General features: G+C 37.7%; 2 protein-coding genes and 1 long non-coding RNA gene across 3 annotated transcripts in view; 1 reads left to right on the top strand and 2 right to left on the bottom strand.

Annotated features, from left to right (window-relative positions):
* Nucleotides 1–291: 291 nt before the first annotated feature.
* LOC123768930 (uncharacterized) lies at nucleotides 292–5,179 on the bottom strand. The gene is made up of 4 exons (XR_006774166.2): nucleotides 5,080–5,179; nucleotides 4,942–4,970; nucleotides 545–633; nucleotides 292–359 (listed from the first exon to the last, which is right to left on the bottom strand). It is a non-coding gene; the product is annotated as an uncharacterized lncRNA (long non-coding RNA).
* Nucleotides 5,180–5,471: 292 nt separating this feature from the next.
* Taf5 (TATA-box binding protein associated factor 5) lies at nucleotides 5,472–20,725 on the top strand. Its single transcript, XM_045759766.2, has 13 exons — nucleotides 5,472–5,851; nucleotides 6,160–6,351; nucleotides 7,524–7,726; nucleotides 8,911–9,107; nucleotides 9,814–10,003; nucleotides 10,386–10,505; nucleotides 13,670–13,815; nucleotides 15,462–15,599; nucleotides 17,326–17,519; nucleotides 18,041–18,154; nucleotides 18,614–18,791; nucleotides 19,937–20,144; nucleotides 20,443–20,725. The coding sequence occupies exons 1-13, from the start codon at nucleotides 5,492–5,494 to the stop codon at nucleotides 20,471–20,473; spliced, it is 2,271 nt and encodes a 756-aa protein (XP_045615722.1). The 5' UTR covers nucleotides 5,472–5,491; the 3' UTR covers nucleotides 20,474–20,725.
* Nucleotides 11,497–22,064, bottom strand: part of Rab5 (RAS oncogene family member Rab5) — a 46,848-nt gene continuing 36,280 nt past the window's right edge. The window contains exon 6 of the mRNA XM_045759771.2: nucleotides 11,497–11,970. The gene's annotated coding sequence lies outside the window, so the exon portion shown is untranslated. The remainder of the gene's footprint in view (nucleotides 11,971–22,064) is intronic.

The raw sequence follows: 22,064 nt of genomic DNA, 5'->3' as shown, positions 1-22,064 counted from the left end.
TTATCTGCAAGTACTACAAAAACAGGAGGATGGGCTGGTTAAAACACAATCAGGTTTATAGGATTGAGTTAAAAAATCTGAATGATTAAGAATTCCCCAAGGAACTATGATGCCCTAGGTAGTGTACAGTAGTTTCAGACCAAACTATGTTGACAATTAGACTTAAATCGTTTCTTAGTAAAGTACAGATTTTAGTAACTCAATCTATAGCATTATCAAAATCTTACCCAATGGTAGCTCTGCAAGAGCTAGCACAAGACCAATAAAAACATGAATAATGAAACAAACTAAACCCTTTAAGATGTTTATTAAAATTTATGCAAAATGGGGGAAACTGAAGTATCGGCAACAGCATTCATCTGTAAAGAAATAAACATCAGACGTGATAAGATGCAGAGGAAATGGAAAGCAACAAGATGATTAACCCACAAGTGTCTACTAATCAAGTTGAAGTGGGATGGTATAAGAATCAGAAGGGAACAAGCCCAGACTACTATTGTAGGATATTAGAGAGCAATTCAACATTTGAAGTTAAATATAGTACCTTGCAAAGGGGTAAAAGGAAGTCTACTTTGACCTCGCCCTCATCTTCCTGCGCTTTCTCTTCAGCCTGCGCATACGCTTCTTCCTCCACTGTAAATAAGAAAAAAAACTTTAGCACATTAGGCCTAGGATAGGCAATTTTATTAGGAACATTTATTTTTCTAGTTCAAACCTAATACAAATGTACTTTCTGGTGGTTAATCATATCTGTACAACTGCAGTTACTTTAAGTACCGTCATCTTAGGAAGAGCAATGCACAGAATGTCCATAAATCAAAAATGCCAACTTTTTAAGCAACAGAACTGAACAGCAGCATTAAATAGCACTAAAATTTAAGGAATGGTGGCAAATAAGGGTTCCATGTCTAGTAAATGACAAGACCAAGATCTTTAGCAATACTCAATCCCAGACGGCAGAGTTGTTTTTGACACTACATGCACACTACTCAATATAAATGAAATGGAAAAAGCCTATTAGGAAGGTCAGCATGTTAGCCTCCCAAAAGGAGGAACATGTCAACTGCCTAGTTATTCTCTGCACTTGGAACGCCAGCTTGATAAAAAATCCAACCTGGAGCTGTTATGCAGTTAACAATGAAATATTTATCAGATTCAACCCAAGCATCTAACACTACAAATTATGAGGTTTTACACAACTGTACAACCATTTTTTTGTTACAACTGAAAAAAGGTCTAAATTGATATACATTTAAATAATGATCTTTACACAAGGGAGGAAGCAAAGCTTTGGGAAAGAATTATAGACCAGTCGCACTAACGTCCCACATAAAAAGTATTTTAGAGTGTGATTAGGAGTCGGGTCACTAGTTTCACAGAAACCAATGGCATCCACAATCCAGGCCAACATGGAATTAGAGCGGAAGATCATGCCTCAGCTATTCTACCATTACAATAAAAATCACAGGCATTAGAAGAAATGCAAATGTGGTATAGACAGATTTTGCAAAGGTATTCGATACATGTGACCATGGAGTGATGGCACACAAAATGAGGTCAATGCGAATAATTGGTAAAGCTGGATACTCATTGATAAATTCCAGGTACTCTGATACGGTAAAAATTAACTCATAATACAGGGTACAAAATCAAATCTGTCCATAGTAGGAAAGCAACATTTAAAGGATTTGGGAATAATGACTGCCAACAACCTAACGTTTAGGGAGCATAACCAAGCAAACATTATGGCAGCCAGAAAAATGATAGGATGGATTCCAAGAACTTTCAAATCTAGGGATCTTATCACAATGGTTGTACTCTTCAAATTACTTGTGCTGTCCCATCTTCATCCCATTGTACTGCTCAGTACTCGCTTCCCCCTTCAGAGCAGGAGATTGCCGAAATAAAGGGAGTGCAAAGAACACACACGGCATGCATAAGACGCGATAAAGCACCTAAATTATTGGGATCATCTCAAAGCTGTCCAAATGTACTCGCTAGAAAGAGATCAAATAATGTACGTGGAAAATACTGGAGGGCCACCCAAATCTGCTCAGTAAAATAACATACTGGAGTAAACGACATTGAAGAAAATGCAGAATAGAATCGGTGAAGAGCAGAAGCGCCATAGGCACAATCAGAACACTGAACATCAAAGGTCAGTGGTTGTTCAACGTCCTCCCAGCGACTAAGAAATATTGCCGGAACAACTGTGGACAGAGAAAACTAGATTGTTTTTTTAAGAGAAGTTCTGTATAACTTCTGTATAAAGAAGTCTACGGTTGTTCAACATCCTTCCAGCGAGCATAAGAAATATTGCCAGAACGGTCGACATTTTCAAGAGAAAACTAGATAATGTCTTCCAAAGAGTGTTGGACCAACCGGGCTGTGGTGGGTATGTGGGCCACTGCAAGCAACAGCCTAGTGGACCGAACCCTCAAGCCTGGCCTTGGGAAGAAGAACCCAGAACCCCCATCAAGCAAGTATCGAGCAGATGATGCCTACTCATCCCAGACAATTTTTTTAGTCATTTCCTACATCCAATATTTTTTTATAAATCATATTTAGCTTTGATACCTGAACTGCCATAATTTTTAATTTGAAATTCAAGCCCCCAGACTATGGACCATAAATATACAAAAATAAAGTTAAATAGGCCTTCTGCAGCATACAAGGCAGCTCCTATTTATACCCACCCAAACATTTGCATACCTACACAAACCTACTCTGTAAACAATCACATGATCTTACACTTATTATGTTAGCGGGCAATTTGTTCTACAAATCGACACGATTCTTACTGAACCAGTATTTACCCCAGGTTTTCTAAACCTAATCTTATCCAATATATATCTATTGTTTAGTGTTCCATCACATCTCAACCTTAATACTGTACCTCATTAATATCCCCTTCTTATACCCACTCAAACACTTTAGCTTTGTAAAGCTTTGCTTGCATCGCCTAAAGCAAAAAGAGATTAATCCACTTGATTCTAGAGACCTAATGACCAACCATATTTAAACACTACCTATAGCAAGATGGACACTGGGCCAAACTATGGGTGGGTTGAAAAAATAAAATAAAAAGTAGGGGGAGGGGGCCCACCAAGATATAAAATAGACAAAGGTCTGAAACCTGCAACTTATAGTACAATAAGCCATTCAGACTAAGGAAACTGGAAAAAAGAAATCCCTCTGGAAATAGAACTTTGGATTTTATGCAACCAAGCGAGGTGAGGGAGGGTAAAGTCACACCAAAGTGCCACGAGACGTGAATAATCCAAGATGAACCGCAAGCATAGCATTATCCTGTAACTACACCTTAGATACAGTAATTACAAGAGGTAACAAGATCCTTCATAATATGCATCCTAAACAAGTGAAGATACAACATTTGAAGCCCTGAACTGGACGAGTTTGATGATTTCATGACATGCATATCTATCTTGACCAAAGGGGAAGGGGTTACCTAGACTTTAGGAAGACCACGCAGCACTTAAAGAGATTTAACAATGTATATATGAACATATATTATTAGCAATTTACCAGCAATAAACTAAAAGAGCAATTAGAATAATGGTGTTAGATCAGTTTCACCACGGATGCAGAAGAGGGACCAGACATCCCAGGATTGCCACATTTTATTAGTAAATTAATGTAAGGAGAAAGATCAGTGGAGTACCAGTCAGTACCGAGCCAGTTTCCATATATAAGTAAATTTCAAGAGATTTGTTCACTCAATTTGTCCACATTAATGCATAAAGTTAAGACAGGAAGAGCTGGAACCCCCCCCCCCAACTATTTGCAACTAGAGTAAGCAAATGTAAAACTAGGAAATAAATCCAAGGGAACGAGAAGCCAGAAAGGACGACAAATTCTCACTCCTGGAGCTCAAACAATTGTGGTCCATGCTAGGTTGGCCACACAGCTGCCTCAAGAAATATAAGGAAGCACTCTAGCCCCCATCACACCAATGTAATGTGTAGCTCTCGAGTTACAGCCCCACTCCTGTGCCCAGCAAGTTCACTACGGGCTCACCATAGCCCGTGCTACTTTGAACTTTTGTTCAGAGTAACCGAATCTAAAACAACGTGTAGCTCAAGCATACCCCTTCCCTAGTCACTACTGTACCGGGAAGAAACTCCAGGAGGCATGGTACAAAGAGGTACAAGTAAGGAACACCTGTAACACTACTATACCCACTGTAATCTTCTCCAAAGTCTGAGATAATTACCATATACCAAGTCATCAAGGGTGTTCACAGGGCAACTATTTAGCATGATTAAAACAAGTCTTGTAGAAAGAAAGAATATTCTGTGCATTAATGGAATGCATTAAAAAGTGTAAAGTGGGTGACAAACCTAATAAGAGATGAATTGTAACCCAGACGATACAGTGGAAGCCAGACCCAAGACACAGGAATGATGTTAGGCTAATATTGTGATAAATGCACATGAAAAGGTAGACTTACAGTATTCAGGATACCACCTCTACCCTAATACAAAGTTCCTACCCCAAATAAAAATGTTTTCAATTATAAAAGGGGAAAGCGCCAAGCCATCACTATATAGCACTTGGAGGGGGGGGGGGTCAGTAAGGATTTGAGATAGCACGGTGGGGGAGAAATGGTGCCCAACCACTTAAAAGCAAGAAGCCTAACAATGTTGATTTTACAATTAAAACAAAAAAGCTTTTTTTGAAACACTTTCCCCGTACCCACTATAAATAATTTAATTCTTGCAAAACCACTAAAACGCATTAAACTCTTGCAAAACAGCTCAGCCACTACACCAGACTAACAATTACCAGCTTGCTACATGCTGCCGAGAGCCACCATAGCCCCAGACACCAGCCTCCCACCTCGCGTGTTGAAGCACATGCCGCACACAACCCTACCACGGAGACCCCATCTTAACTCTTAAATGCCACAATCTCACTTACCTTAGCACGCATCTTGCCGGGATATTAATCTGCAATGTGAAAGGACAACGATAAGTCTGGTTTTAACACGGAGAATATAACAGTATTTCAGATGACGAGAGATATAAGGAGCGGGAGAGGCGGAGGGGAGGTGCTCACCTGACGGGCCAGACGCTGGGAAGGACTCGCTCCTCGCCCGGACGTGACGTCATTACCTTCAACATGTATACTTACTCCACAAGCTTTACTACCTCTTAAAACTATACACTTTATGTAGTTTTTATTATACTAAATTACTGTAATTCATAATTCTTTTATATAATGGTTCAAGTATTTCTAAATATATATTTGTAACTGGTTATCGATTAACTTGCCATGTTTTATATATATATTGTTTATATTAATGCTTCTCATTGGAATATTTCTGATATCAACAAAAATTTGAATTATTGAATTTTGTTGCAATAAATCTATGACTGTTTTCTCTAAATAATATTCAGAATGCATCAATATAAATTACAAATTGATGTGGACATTACAAGTATTGAGTATCGGTTAGTCTCGCCTGGTGATGATTGTAAACATGTCAGACTCCGGAGGCCCAACTTACGCTAGCTTGACCCCAGCCAACCCAACCATCATCAATGGGTTGGCTGGGGTGGATTTACAGACGGGTCAGCAGCTGACGACGCACCAGGCCGTGATGAACAACACTGAACACACCATGGTGAACATGGTGAACACTGTAGGGGTGGCGACGGCAGGCGTCCAGACCCTCCCTCAGCACAATATGACTACTGTCATACCCGCTGTTGCTCACCAGCAACCCCTTCCTGACCTAACTCCAGACACCATGGTCAACCATGCTGTCCACGTCGACAGAAATACATTAGTGGCCGTTTTACAATTTTTGAAAAAGAATAATTTCAAGGTAGGAGTCAAAATATTAGCACTCGCCTGTAACTTATACTTTCCAGTTGACACGTCCACCATATTCAGCAATATGTGTGTGCATGTATATTATATATATCTGTCTGTTACAAGTTAATGAAAACCTTATTACAAATCAAAATCATAATATATATACTGTATATATGATCACACATGTTCACTAATGAATAGCACTGTCTTTAACAAAATTATGAGGAAGGAAAAGTTGTCTTAACTTTTCTTAAGTACTGTAACTATTTTATCTACATATCTTATCTTGTCTTATCTACATATCTTGTCTTGCAACAGAGAGCAGAAGAACTTGTGAGGCAGGAGGCAAATTTTTTTGAAACTGTAGAAGACTCCAAGCAGGGTATTGGTGGTGATGCTGAAGTGTCTAGTGTGCTTTCGGCATATAAGAGTGAGGGAGACCCAGCGGAGTATGAAGATGCATACAAGAGTCTTCAATCATTTATTGAAAAGAGCTTGGATGCATATAAGGTATGTAATGATAAATCCTAATGTTACTGTGTTGCAGTTGCATAGCAACACTGTTTCCTTGCATGAATGTCCTCACCATGCAGAAAATAAATATCCAGGAATTAGGCAGCTGTTGTGTGTTGCTGTTTGGAGGTCAACTGCTGATGTAGGGTATATTGATAAGCTTAACTGGCTTCCTGTATCTGATATTGTAATGTAAAAGAATTTGGCAGTTTATAATTATAGGTGGTATTTAAGATAACATGTCGTGAGTGCATATACCCCCATTTTAGGTTAATTGGATTGTATTTTTTACTAAAAAATGGACTAAAAAAATCCAGCATTGAGTGTAATAATGTAATGAGCCTGTGTTTGGTGGTGGTGGTATATCTTTTGGCTTTTCCCTAGCTACCCACCTTGTTAGCTTCAAACCTAATGTTTCCCACCAGGCCATTGTCATGAGATGAGGGAGTCTGGGGATACTATACCAACCCAGGCCAAGAGGAAAATCACCAGAAAGGTAGCACCCCTTTTAGCAATTAATGAGAAACCTAATGTTTCTCATTAAACCCAGGCCAAGAGGAAAATCACCAGAGAGGTAGCACCCCTAAAACAAGCAACTGCACTGAGAAACATTGGCAACCCGAAGAAAATACTAGTTACTAAACCCCCACCCACTAGATGGCAACCCAGGGCTTCAGGCGGCTGACCGTCTTGGACATGTGCCGCCCAAAGATGATCCCTGAAGGAAAGGGCAGGGATAGAGAGAGACAGAGGGGACCCACCAGAAAAAGTTTTATTACATCTAATGCTGGATTTCTGGTAGGGCTTCCTGCAATTTCTCTCCTTGTGATCTCACCATAGAGCACTAACAAAAAATAGGGCATATTGGGGAAGAGGGGAGGAGAATCTAGTACCCAAGGAGATACAACCTTGGCTGAACAGACAGAGACTTAAAAACCAAAGGGGGCCCCTCCAGCAACAAGCTGCCACAATCGGAGGAAAAAGAATGGTGATGGCTAAAGACAAAGAAAATATAGGAAAAAATATTTGCCCTATGACAAATATTGTCATAGGGCAAATAAATATGTAATTCAAATATGTAAGATAAATATACTGTACTGTATATTGTTTGAACTGAATATAGTCTACTTTCATACATTAAATAATCCACTAATTTCTCCTTATTTCAGCATGAAGTCTCCCTGGTTTTGTACCCAGTGTTTGTACATATGTATTTAGAACTTGTGTATAATGGCCATGAAAAGGTGGCCAAATCATTCTTGGAGAAGATGGGTAATAGGCAAGAAGACTGCTATCGTGAGGATGTCCACAAGCTGTCTCTGGTAACATTGAGGGACCACATGACAGGATATCAGATTATGGATAATTTTAGGTGAGCCAAATGTTGGGTTTATCGTCCATTTCTTTATCGCGTCTTAATGTTTTGTCTGGGGGGAGGGGTCACTCTGTTGCATTATAAGTTGATAAAGTAAATAAGGCATCAGATCAATAAAGATGAAGTGCTTGTGTGGACTTCAAGCACTCGCTGGACTTGATTACCTGAATTTACCCGAGTCACTCTCCAGTGGCCTTGACGCAGTTTTGACACATTTATTACCACCAGATTTGTCCTTAATTTTGAGGTGTTTTGTTATTATCATGGGCCAGTGTGATATGAATTTGTAGATGTAAGTAATGTATGCACAAGTGTTGAATAATGTGATACTGTGGTACTACGAAGTAAAGTTTTATCTATCTTGCCAATTCAAAGTGAATAAAGTTGAACTATAGATAAACTATGGTTGCCTATTTAAAAAAGTTAACTAAACAAATGTGCTAAATCATAGTAAATTTTCTTTAACACTTCTTGGCCCTTAACAACTTAGTAGTAGAAGTATGTGCATAATACTGTATTAATAAAATAGGATTTTTTTTCATTTAAATAAAAAAAATCTTTACATTGTGGTTAATATCAATGATATTGCTATTAACTTGCATTAATAAGAGCATTTGGTAGTGTTTAGGAAAATACAGTACTTGTTATAAATGTTTGCTTAATAGCTCCTCTGGTCTGCAGCTTGTAATTTCTCCAGTGTCCACTGATTTCATTAGTCTTGTGCTATATTATCTATAAACAAATGAAGGTAGGCTACTGTTTGAAATTCAACATGGATATCAATTGTCTGTTTTGTCTTTTCTTTACTAGGTCTAATTTACTTTTTATTTGTGGTAAATAAATTGTAATTTTAACATTATTTGGTTTTCACTAGTTCATGCTGTATATAAAATGCAGAAACTGTTTTAAAACTGTTGGTGAGAAAAGTTATCTTGATTCTGAAATTATAAAGAAGCAATGCATGAAAAAAAAATATATATATAATGGGAAGAGAGTCCTTGAATAGCTATGTGCACTTTTTCATTTTTATTCATCTAGGTTTAGACATGCATACAATACTACCTTGCTGTAGTATATTCCTTTGAATAGCTGTACCATGTAGGCATTAAGTAGGCTTCTGCTCTACTTTATTACTTGGGTGTTTTTTTATATATTAACTGTTCTAATTCTGACATTTCCAGGTCAAGTCAGTTTACAGTAAGGATGTCCCGGGATACATATTCACACTTGAAGCGGTATCTAACAGAATATGGTGGAGGGCCAGTGCCTCGGATAATTCACGATAGACTGTACTTGGATGTGTATGAAGGTGTTCCTCGAAGTCGCGCTCAAGTTCTGGCAACTGCAGGAGCACAAGAGGGGGAAGTGCCTAAACAAGGTTAGTACATTGTAATCTTGTTCTGTCTGACAAATTGACATTGATAAGGCAGAGGCACTTTTTCCATTGTACATTATCATGGGCTGGGCCATCTATTCCTCTTATCATTTCCTGCTCTTTTTGAGGTAGGGAGAATAATGGTATGTACAATTATTAAAGTGATTCATGCAAATATTGGTACTGTACTGTAATTTTCTTACCTTACCTGAGCCAAATACATTTATTTATTCTGGAAGTAGTGTATGGTACAACCTGGTAATATTGTCCTATTTAACCTGATATACACACACACATTGCACTTATTATGCACACATAGAGTAGTTAACAAATGGAAACCATTAGGCAGTAATGTCGTGGAAGCAGACTCCACAGTTTCAAATGTAGATTTAATAGAGCCTAATAGGCTCCAGAATCTGTGCACCAGTTGATTGACAGTCGAGAGGCTGGACCAAAGAGCAAAAGCTCAACCCCCGCAAGCACAACTAGGTGAGTATATGTACACTATATATATTACTGGGTATGTTACTAAGCAGTTTAATTTTATCATTAAACTCTCAAGTTTTGTTTAAAATTGTCATGAGATTTTATATGTATCTAGCAAGCTGTGCACGATTGATCCTTATCAGTTTCATGCTAATGTTCTTTCAGTTTTGGATAATTGTGCATAAATATCTAGTGTCATTGCATTGTTATAATTTTCTTGCAGTTAACAAATCCAAATTATACTATGGACTACTGAAGGAGCCAGAGCTGCCCAGCCTTCATATGGAGGAGGAGGAGGGAGAAGAAGAAGGGGACAAACCAAAGAAGAAAAAACCCAAAAAAGATGCACTTCAAAAGAGCAAGAAGAATGATCCTAATGCTCCACCTACCAATAGAATACCATTGCCAGAACTGTAAGACCTCGCATCATTACAAAAACAAATTCCTCGGTTAATTTTTCGTCAATGTCTATTTGATTTCAAATGTTGAACATAACCTAACACACGATAGTGTGACGAAATTAAAGTGACGGCTTTTCGGTTCATCCTGGATCCTTATTAAATCACATCACTTGATAAGGGTTCAGACCAAAATGTCCCTTTCATCTCATGTGTGGGTTATTAATTTTTGGTCACATTATTGTAACTTATTCTCTGATTATTATGCATATTTCATTTTCAAATGTTCTGGGTTTTGCTGCAGGAGATTGGTTTACTTACAGTGATCTTAAGGAAACTGTAATTGAGGTACATTGAAATATCTTAATATTTATTTAAATTACTTGCATTATTTCAGACGTGAAATTGATTTTGTGGAAAAGGCCAAAGCATTCAGAGATGCTCTGAAGAGAGTGACGTTAAGTAAGGACACTCTTCCCTCAATATGCTTCTACACCTTCTTGAATGCGACAGGGAAGTAAGTGGTTTCCTCATGTTTATTCTCTACAGTACAAGTGATCTAAGAATAGAAAATGATATAATGTAAAAACCATTTTCACTATTCTACAGTATTTATTATGTACTGGCTTGCCATTTACTAGTGTATTATTCATACGTATTAATTTTAGTATATGCAGAAAATGAACGAGCACAAGCACTGGGAGTAGTGAGCTTCTTGCCTTAAAAAAAAAAAAAAAAAATCTTAGAGTTGAGTAAATATCAAAGATGGGAGGACTGTCTAGACATCCAGTATTAGACTAGCTGATACTTATTACACTACTTTTGACAATTTATCATTACTGTACCAAATTTCGTAGAAGAATGTTACTTCATTTTCAACATAATTTGATGCAGGTTTACTTGAAAAGTGGGTTCCATATAAGTAGTTTTGTATGTGAATCTGTATGATGCTTTAAAATAGGGAAGGTGCTGACACACTGAAGTTTGCAGTGTCAGGAAATGACAAATACATTTTCAGAGTAATGCAGGATTTGATCCATGATATAAAAGACCCAAATGCACTCATTGCATTCTGAAGATCAACCCAAAAATTGACCAGTTGTGGTAAAAGTTAGTTTAATTCACACGTACCTTTTGGAATTGAGAAGTTTTTGGATTCTAATTCTTATTCTTTTAATAAAGGGATGGAAGGAGAGAGTAGGCCTTGAATATGATGGACCATAGGTCAAGTTTTTGCCTTCTGAAAATGTATATTCTAAAGTATACCATTTGATGCTCTGTTAATGAAGGTCTTGCTGTTCCCATGGACAAGAATGTGCAGCCAGAGGAGGTTGACACACTGCACCAACGTAATAGAGTGTTACGGTCACTATGGACCAGTAACCGGGTTCTTGACGGATGAACCTTGTTTGTAGTATCCGACCCCAAGTCGGTAGTGCGCTTTCAAGATTTGGCTATACAGTATAGTGCAATGAATAAAGAATGGGGGGGGGATGAACAAAACACTGTTCCCTTCACAAATATATTTACACTTAACCCTTAAACTATAATAAATATATTATTACTACACTTGTGTACCTCGGTATCTCGATCACTCGGGACACCGGGCGCTCACATGCAGTGTTCGCCAACCCCAGTGTTTCCTTCATTGCCCAATACCTTATCCAACTGTACTGGGTAACACTGGTGAGTTCACCTTTTACATGGACCAGTCACAAAACCGATAAAGGGGTAGTGAATCCCTGGCAGCAGCTTCTAGTGACCGGCTAGCAGCACTTCTCAACAGGCACCTCATTGTCGTCCGTTTCTCTAAGCCGATCCCGGGGTACGCCGATCTCTTACAAAACTACGCAATCGGCAGATGACACAATGCCTCAGATAGGCAGCGGCGTACTTAGTCGTCTTCCAGGACCAAGTCGAGAGAATGTGGACTGCCCAAGGTAAACTGCCTTCCTCACTACAACTTCCTCCACACATCACCTCTGTGGACATGAAACATCATCAGTTAAATGGACAGTACACTGTGGAAACCAGGAGGTAACACTTACTCATTAGGGAGTTGACATTATGCACGTAACACAACCTAGGTGGCGCAGATCTTGATCTGCCACCTCACCAGAGATCATCCACAATGACCTCTCTGGCTGGCCAAGGCAAGAAACTGGAGCCATTTGCCGCTGTCACGCCACCACCAATAGATAGCGTTGTCTACGTAGCGTCCAATTCCAGGGGAGTTTGAGTGCAGACTCAAAGATGGTGCTGAAACTGCCACTCTACACTCTGACGAAGGTGAAGAGTCCGTAACATAGGGATCTATACAAATGTGTGTTGGGTCATACATTGGAGAATACTCTAGCCAACTGGAACTGATGTGTAGATGGTTCATTTATATAAACTGAGCCCTTGAAAACTTAACTTTGCATGACTGGGACTGGCAAGCACCTCTCTTGTTAGTTGGCCAGCCTGGCTACTATCACCCTTTGACAACCATCAGGGTGGAAGTGCACTGAAATAAACATCATTTCCTGACTGTTTACCTAACATTCTTCAGTTAGGTCAACAGAAAAAACATTTTTTTTCATTAAGAAACATTAAACATTCCACTTCAGGCTTCTTATGTTATTAATTTCTTCTGCTCTAACTCATTTTTTCATGCTCATATCACATCATCATCATCTTGCATCTATACAGATGAATTGAGACTACAGTACCACTCTTTTATACATATCTTGATGGATGTATTTCCTTGATTTTTTACCTAACCAAAGCTATCATTGCACTAGCCACCTTTTTTCAATGACTGAGACTACTATGAACTTTAAAAGCAGAAATTTTCATTTTAGCATTTGTGCATCCCAGGTACTGTATTTGAACAGTTTGACCATTGGCAGCATGCTCCCTTCACATTTATTTCTCACATAATTTTGTTCTTTATCACCTTAACTTTTACCTTTGTCCACAATTAGATTTCAGTTGTCTTGTACACGTATATAACAAATGTAATGAATATACTGTATAGCTCTCTCACTCTGCTAAAATAACTAATATCTGCATACATGAATTTGTACATATGAATTTATTTCCCTACTTTCCCTGTGCTTTGGAAGGGATTCTTGTCACATAAAATGTGAGGTGAACAGTCATAATTTTTTTTATTTCATGGTGGTATGCATGGTGGTATGTATGTGAGGGTGGTCAGGTGAAGGAGCCTGGCTGGCCAACGTAATAATGAGTGCTGATTAGCGGTCCCTGTCATGCCCAGTAGCTTGGAATGGCTCAAGTTTTGTATGCAAATAAACTTTTTAGAGGTCATTCTGAATATTTTCAGGTCTCTCTTGCACTAGTATGACATGACGGGAGCATTTTGAAAAGAGGCCCGTTGCTCCGGTGCAGAATGTCGATCATGCTCTGATTGGGCAACAGACCACCAAGGCATTGCCTAATGGAGCAACCAAATATCTTGCTTGGAAAATGTGTTTCATTTACAGTATACTGTACAGTACTGTAAATGAAATATATTCAAATGTCATTTCATTTACAGTGTACCTGTACAATACTTTTTTTTTTAACCCCCCTTTCCCCTTTTATTTAAACATAATAATTTTCCCTTTATTGTATATGTTCCTGTATCATGATAGTGGATTTTTTTATATTTACCGGTAACTGGTGTTTTTGTTCCAGCATTACAGCTGTAGACATATCTGACGACTCCAGTCTCCTAGCATACTGTACATCAGACTCACAAGTGCGAGTGCAAAGCATCACGCCTAGTAAATTGCGCTGTATGAAATCTGCAGAGCAGTTGAATGACATTGACAAGGATGCTGGTATGACTTTCTGGACACGTTTGTTTAATTTTACTTTGCTGTAGTTATTAATAACAATTTTAAAATTTGTACTGTAATTTTCTTGTCATTTCACTTTAGTTTAGCCTAAGCCTCGGCACAACACCTAAACTGTACTTTCTAGATAAAAAGACATTTACATGTTTTATACTTTTGGAAAGTTTGGAATGACTTGTTGTATAGACCCATACCACTTGAAAACATGTATATTTATGGGAGAGCTATGTCAGTAGCTACACAAGCCAAGTGCTGGCCCAATAATAATTTGGGTACATGCACCAGGTCTCTAGACCGACCCTTGTTTACTGCAAATCAGGACCAGAAGGTGACACTCTTAAATGATATGGTAACTTTGGAGATCCAGATATAATCCAAAAACAGAAATAAAAATTACTTTAGAAGCAACTGCGTCAAGAAAATCAGGTGGTCTGTAGGCAACGAGGCAAATGATTGTTGCTTCTGGGTTAACCCCCTACCTGTGATGCGCACAGGTTGTATAGGGTTCCAGGTAGTCTACCGTCGGAACCGTGCCTAACCCCTTGACCCAAAGGAAGACGGGAGCAGAGTGGAGATGGGGAACTACTGAACTAAGAGACCCTTATAACAAAAAAATTAAAAAGGCATTTAATTTGGTGCTTATTTCCCTATTTACCCTCCACTGTTTTGCTGGCCTTTTTCCACCAACTCCATTCATACCAAAATGATATTACCATTACCTTTTCACCATTTGGAACACACTCTTATTCACTTTGCTTTTTGGTTAGGCCATGCACGTCAAAAATCGACCTCTATAACTTCACTCTACTAATATTTACCTCCTCTTTTCTCTTAATGTGACTGTCTTCAGCCTTTCTGTAAAAAAAAAATCTATTTTGTATAATAGATTTTGTATTGCTTTTATTTTTGTCTTTGCTCAACTTTCTACCAATCTTTTGTGAATTATTATAATCCTGTTTCACATCACTTGGTGCATCTTTCTGCAGTAAACTTTTCCATTTAACTCTCATATTTTCAATCGTCTATTTTCATTGAAAAATATAGCTTTGCTTTTTCTTCCCTTTTTCACCAACTTAAACACCACACAGGTGTTCTACAGTTTTAATTATCTTGTCTCTAATATGTAACCATTTTGCACTTAAATTCAAATTTTCCCTAATATTATCTTATAGTTTACGTAATCTTTCTTAAAACTTTTACACTTTCTGTTGTCTCTTAACTTCCTCACGCTGACACATTGTGTACTTTCTCGGATCGAAACACCGACCTCAACCCGACAAACATTCCTATCATATCTTGCATATTTTTTGCACTGTTTTTACATCTTTTATTAACACTTTTTTTTTTTCTCTTTACATTTCATCGCCTACCCTTTGCCACCATATATACCGTATGTCTTGGCGAATAAGATGACAATGAAAGTGACAGAAATGGGCCACTTTCCTAACACACAACCTCTAAGAAATCTATATTTCCCATTTATACCTGACACACCCAATTTATCAATGTTGTCTCTTATTACAAACACAACTAAAAAAATTCACGTTTTTAATTTATCTAAAATGTATCTTGTTTATATATCAAGGTTAGTGTAGTCAAGGCATGACAAAAGAAGTTAATTACCCTTTCAGATGATGTTTTGGTGCGTATGATGGACGATAGAACAGCAGAACCAGTTCGTACTCTACTTGGACATTCTGGACCAATATATGCCTGCTGCTTCAGTCCTGACCGTAACTTGCTTCTCACAGGTGGAGAAGATGGCACAAGTAAGTTTTCTGGGGAAAGCCCCTTGTGGTTCCCTAAAGCTACAATATACTGACATAGTACCATCTACTTGGTCACATCAGCCAATGAGTTAAATAGACCTACCAGAGACCAGCACCATAACCAGGCCCCTCACAAAGGAACAGGGAGCAGTAAAATTTAATTTTGCCTCCTCACTGGAAAGGCAATGAGAAAGTCAGCGAGTCAAAATAAACCACTACTGGCTTCAATAGTGACAAGTCTCAAAACCCACAGAAAGATATCCAGTTATGTAAACAAAGAATTGAAATCGCTCAAAACTAGTGCAGACACGTTCACCCCCACCTACCTTGCTCATTTCGGGGGAGGATGGGGGAAGGCAGCTTACCATCACCCGGTGTCTTCCCCCCCCTCCCCTCAGTTCTATGCAGATGTAGTGCATACTGGGTCACTTATCAAAGAGCACCGTCTGAATATCATGGGTTCCTGGCTGTTAAATACCCTCTCAGCAAGCATTAAAAATATTTCTGGAACAAAGGTGGATGTTATCATCCACCTTTGTTAATGGATGATAACATCCACCTTTGGTGGATGTTATAATCCAAGGGGGGTTACCTTGAGGTTACCTTGAGGTGCTTCCGGGGCTTAGCGTCCCCGCGGCCCGGTCGTCGACCAGGCCTCCTGGTTGCTGGACTGATCAACCAGGCTGTTGGACGCCTGTTGGGGGGGGGGGATATTTTTTCTTGACTTCATTTCAATGAATGCCAAACAATGTTTTTTTAAAACATACAAGTAAATTAATGAATTAAAACTACCTAATTCATTGTCAATAACTTCAACTTCAATTATCTCTAAAACTAGAGTTTCAACTTTGAGTCGGCTTAAAAAAATCCAGTTTCTGGCCGATTCTCGCCATTTTTATATGTAGTGTGCACAGCTACAATCCTCTTAAAATGGATTTTTCATAAACCCTAAACGTTGAGTTTTACATTTTTTTTTTTTTTCTAAATTTGACGCACATTTCAAATGGCACATTGACAATTTTTTTTACGGTAAATTAAACTGAAAACCTGTATTCTAAATCTATGAAAATGAAGATCATATGCTATTCTGGGAGCATAATAACACCAAATGAACAATTGGTGATATTTTATATTTTTGCAGCTGATTTGAAGATCTAAAGTTTTCAATATTCAGTTTTGTAATTGCAGGGTATTTTTTATTTTTATTTTTCAAGTAACGTTTGGGATCATTTAGACAAAGTTGCAGGATTTGCTAGTAGATTATGCACAAAAAATTGTAAATCATTTTAGCAAGTTTGAGAAATTTAATTTATGGTGCTCTCAGGTTCTGTCGAATATGTATGCCATGCGTAGTTTAAGGGTTAAGCACAGTTAAAAAAAATCAAAGGTTCAATATTATTTTGAGTTTGACGTGAAAAATAAATAACATTTTATGATTAATACAGGTAGTAAACAAAAAATGGGTGAAGTTTAAAATTTCAAATCATGCCATTTTAGATTAGGTCTTTAATGATACAATCAGGATCTTGGAGTCTATAATAATTTACTAATAAAGTACTGTACTTGTAAAAAGTAAAGTAATATACAGTACTCTATATTTATGTAGTTTTTCTATTTTTTTTTTGCTTTGCTTTTCCGTGATATTTTCTGCTTCTTCATGAAAATTTGTTTGTAACGAGTTTTGTTGCATTATATGTTTATACTGTACTGTATGTAAAATTTTCAGTCCGTTTATGGAGTATGCAAACGTGGACGTGTCTAGTTGTGTACAAAGGACATGTCTTTGCTGTATGGGATGTACGATTCTCACCTCATGGTTACTACTTTGCCTCTGGTGGACATGATCGAACAGGTAGATTATGGGCAACAGATCACCATCAGCCTCTAAGAATATTTGCGGGACATTTCTCGGACGTCGATGTGAGTTGATTAAGCAATTAATTGTTAAATTATTAGCAGAAATTAATATAATCTGTAAATTTTTGTTTGATCTAGACAAGATTTTGTTGAAAATTACAACTTTGGTTGCTATTTAGGCTGGCAGAATGTGCTGCAAACAAAGAAATTGCTCTTGGCAGTATATATAATGAAATATAAGTTGATTGTTATATATTTTTTTTTCTGCATTTTGTAGCAATAGGGTTCATAAAAGTTTACTTGTTCAATTTGTCAATTTTAACTTTGACAATGAAGCTTTAGGAACGCTTACTCTTGACTCTCGCCTGATGTCTTGGTGAAGCTTTTATCTCCTTGCACAGTATTGTGAAATATGTACAATTGTTGAAACTATCTGTAAACTGGATGAAAATTTGATTTGAACAGATGAAAGCTTTTTAGAGTTGTGAAATGACTATCTCTCTAGTGTGGAGGGATAATTTGCATAGGAGCAGCATTTTCTCCCATACTGTTTATAATTTGTTTGAAAACTGTTTTTTCAACAGGTTGTTCAGTTCCACCCAAATAGCAATTATGTAGCGTCTGGGTCCAGTGATCGCAGTATTCGAGTTTGGGATTGTTTAAATGGAAATTGTACAAGAGTTTTGACCGGTCATAAGGTAAGTGACATTCATAACCAATAATTTTTAGAAATGGGAATATACAGTGAGATGCAAAATGTTTAAATTTAGATTGTACATAATATGATTCTTGGCAAATGATTCCCCCTTTCCCAAAGAATTGCTGTCATCATATCCTCAGGAAGGTTGAACCAGTAAGGCAGGATACTTTGGATTTGCAGTAATCTGGAATACATATTAAAGTATCATTTACCATCTTAAAATTTAAGTACTGTACACTGTGTGTGTGTGTGTGTGTGTGTGTGTGTGTGTGTGTGTGTGTGTGTATATATCTATGTATGTATATACATGTAACCTTGTGGATTTTCACCGAACACTTGAGTATTTTCTTCTACCACCCCTATTTTTGTATTATTATTTTTATGCAATATGATTTATTTACTTTATTTATTCTTAATGTCTTAAAAAATGTTTATACTTTTCCCCGTTTTTGTTCAGGATGTAATTGATACCTTGGCATTTTCTCCGTGTGGGCGTTTCTTGGCATCTGCTGGCGGAGACAAGCGGGTTTTGGTATGGGACTTGGCTCATGGCCACCTTATTGCAGAGATGGCATCACACACATCAACAGTCTATACCATAGCATTCTCAAGAGATTGCAATATTCTTGCCTCGGGTAAGTTTATCTTTTATTGCTCTAATTTGAAAGTACAGTACAGTACTTTATTATATGTAAAGGCTTAGTACGTTCAAAATAAGGAATCGTGTAATTTGAAACGTAAAGCTTCTAGCTTTGTGTCCCACATTGAGGTCACTAGAGAATTGGTGGCCTTCAGATAAATTTTACGCAGCACCTATATTTGCAAAAGTGGTACTGTATAATATTTTAGGTCACAGGCAAAAAGTTCTGGGTTGAATTTCCTTTGCAGGCTATTTGGGCAAATTTTCTTTACATGAACAAGCGCACAAGGCGAGTCTTAGTTGTAGTTAACCACTGTACCGGGCCCACTGTTATATCATGGGGAAAAAGTGGGTGTGCCACCCTACATGTGACGCTTGTTAGTATCTCGTAAGATTCCAGACACCGGCTGGTACACAGGGCTCATAGTGTTAGCCATACACCCTCGACTTGTGGGCACCTAATGCCCTTCTCATTATTGTCTTAACTGCATTGTCCCACTTGGTCATTCAACTGACTTTCTTGTCCCGATTTTTAATAGTCTTGGTATCCTAATGTACCCTCAATGTCATTTGTTCCTCAGTAAAATCCTTGGTGAATATGATACCATTTATGTTGCTTGCCTTGTCCTTTTGTTCTTGTATTGGCATCCCAAGTTTTTAGTGCCTTTTGAGTATCTAGCAACACTGATGGTGCTACATACTCTTCCAGTTAGAGGATGTAGTAAAGTCTGAATCTGTTCCCAGCTATAAACGTTTATGTGACAGAGCAAAAGGGTTGAGAAGCATTGCACCCGACGGCCAATATTTGAAAGGTGCAGCTCGTTCCAGACAAATACAAATGGATAAACTCGCCAAATAAAAGAAACTTGGCTTAAAGGGTACCTTATTTATTTTTCCCATAATAGTGTATTTTCAAGAGTACTTGGGACTTTGTGGTAATATCCCAGTCTTTTGCACAAAAATTAATATTTTGAAGCTATATTAGTTGTAAGAGTTGGTGCATAAGAAATGTGCAAAATTAGTTGGTATTTGGAATATACAATTGGTAATTCAATACGAAACTGATTGTGCTAAAACAAGACCTGCTTACTAGCAGGAATTGGCTACTTTTCGAGTAAAATGTTTTAACATTTTTAACAGGTGGCATGGACAATTGTGTCAAGCTGTGGGATTTCAGTCGCGTTCTTGAAGATAATCATGAAGATGACATAAATGTGTCCAACAATCCAGATATAAAACGATGCAGTGAATCTCTTCTTCTCGGCACATTTCCAACAAAAAATACTCCAGTTCTTGCAACACACTTTACCAGAAGAAATGTGCTGTTGGCAGCTGGGCCATTTGATGGGTAGTGTTTATATAGTGTATTTAGTTTATTAATAATTTAAAATTCTTCAATATAGGTATTTTTATTGAAATCCTTTGTAGAACATTTTTTAGTCAATTGCAATCAAAATCCACAAAATTGTTTTAATGCTGTACAAGATATTGTGAAATAATGCTTTATGACCTTAATATGTTTAGAGAAGACTTCAATATTATGGGCAAGAAAGCGTTCACTGAACAAATTGAATTTATGCAGTTTTATTATGGTGGGCTATAGTGATAATTTTTAATATTTACTAAGCTTTCAAAACGTATTGCAGTACAGTATATAGCCAGCAAGCTGCTACATAGTCGAGGACCGGGCCGCTGGGGACGCTAAGCCCCGAAACCATCTCAAGGTATGGTACAATCTGTCAATGACAGAACAGAGTGGACAGTCGGCCCATTCATTACACCATATTACTGCAGCTGTGCCACATGCCTCTTGAGAAGAGCGAGCAGTACGGTAACACTTCGTAGAGTAGTGAGGCTCTGTAATTGCATATTTTTTTTAATATTGTATATACAGTACAGTACAGTACTGTATTAAAAAAACTAAGGATCTTCTTTTTGTATTTTTTCACCTGAAATTTAATTGAATTAATATAGTATAAAAAATTAACATTTTTGGTCTAGTATGAAGTTACATTTGCTTGATTTTCATTATCTGGCAAGAAAAAATATTTTAGCAAGACAATTTAATAAAATTATGCTTTTTTCAAAACACTTTAACTTCCTATTAAAAATGTGGTGAAATATATACACTATATACATTTATCCCAGGGCCAACATATTTAGTAACACGGTGAAAATAGCTTGAGCTACCTCATCCCTTTGTGTCTCTTTTACCTCAATGAACTTATTTCAATTTCAACATATTTAGTGGTCTTGGCAGGGCCAGGAAGCCAGAGGTTTGTCAAATGCATCCCCTCTCCCCATAATATACAATAAACAAAGGGTATTTAGTGACAATGTATCAGACTAGAGAAATGTTACCAGTGAAGTAGTACAGGGTTCAGTTCTTGCACCAGTAATGGTCATTGTCTATAGAACGATCTACCAGAAGGTATACAGTAGTCTATGAACAGTTTACTGTTGATGCAGATACTATACAGACGATAAGAAACTTAGACGATTGTTATTCCCTCCCAGAAGACCTGGACAAAAGTGTATGGAGTAACACTTTGCAAATGGAATTTAATGTGAAATTTATTCACATCATGGAAAGTAGAATAGGCCACACACAACCTACAAATTATAAGAAAAAGCTTTAAGAATTATGATTTTAAAAGAGCAAGGCAGTGGATTTGGATAGAGAACCATGTCCTGTGGACCACATGAATACTGTGTGAGGAGCACATTCTCCACTTTCCAACATTAAAATCTCTCTTAAATACACGGATGGGAAAATGTTAAAGAAATTTTTCATGACCTTTGAGAGACCAAAATTGGAACATGCAGTGGCTGTATATCGTGCCCGTATCTCAAGAAGCACATCAACAAACTGGGAAAAGGCGGAAAGACTTGAAATAAAATGGTTTTAAGAACAGAGACTAGCCTCTCTTCGTAGCTCTTAAGGCGTTATACAAACAAACCTAGAAGAGAGCGAGTTGATATTTTCACTATATACAAAATATAGACATCTGGAATCAACAAAGTCCACTACATGCAAAATACAGGAATCTACAAAATTGACAGAAGAATTCTTGAAGGACGGGGAATGAAGATGGGGTACATTTCGATCTTTCGGTTATGACCAAGTCCACAGTCCCACTTGGGAATCGGGGACAACCAGGACACCCACCAAAGGCAAGTAGTAATTATACCATACCCAAGTCTAACTATGACTATGGTGCCATGACTAGAAACGTGACCCACAAAGATGCAATGTAGGGGAAGCAGC

Source organism: Procambarus clarkii, chromosome 64 (genome assembly GCF_040958095.1).
Source record: "Procambarus clarkii isolate CNS0578487 chromosome 64, FALCON_Pclarkii_2.0, whole genome shotgun sequence".
Taxonomy (NCBI): domain Eukaryota; kingdom Metazoa; phylum Arthropoda; class Malacostraca; order Decapoda; family Cambaridae; genus Procambarus; species Procambarus clarkii.
The sequence above is the reverse complement of the archived record's forward strand: the minus strand, read 5'-3'. Positions and strand labels throughout refer to the sequence as shown.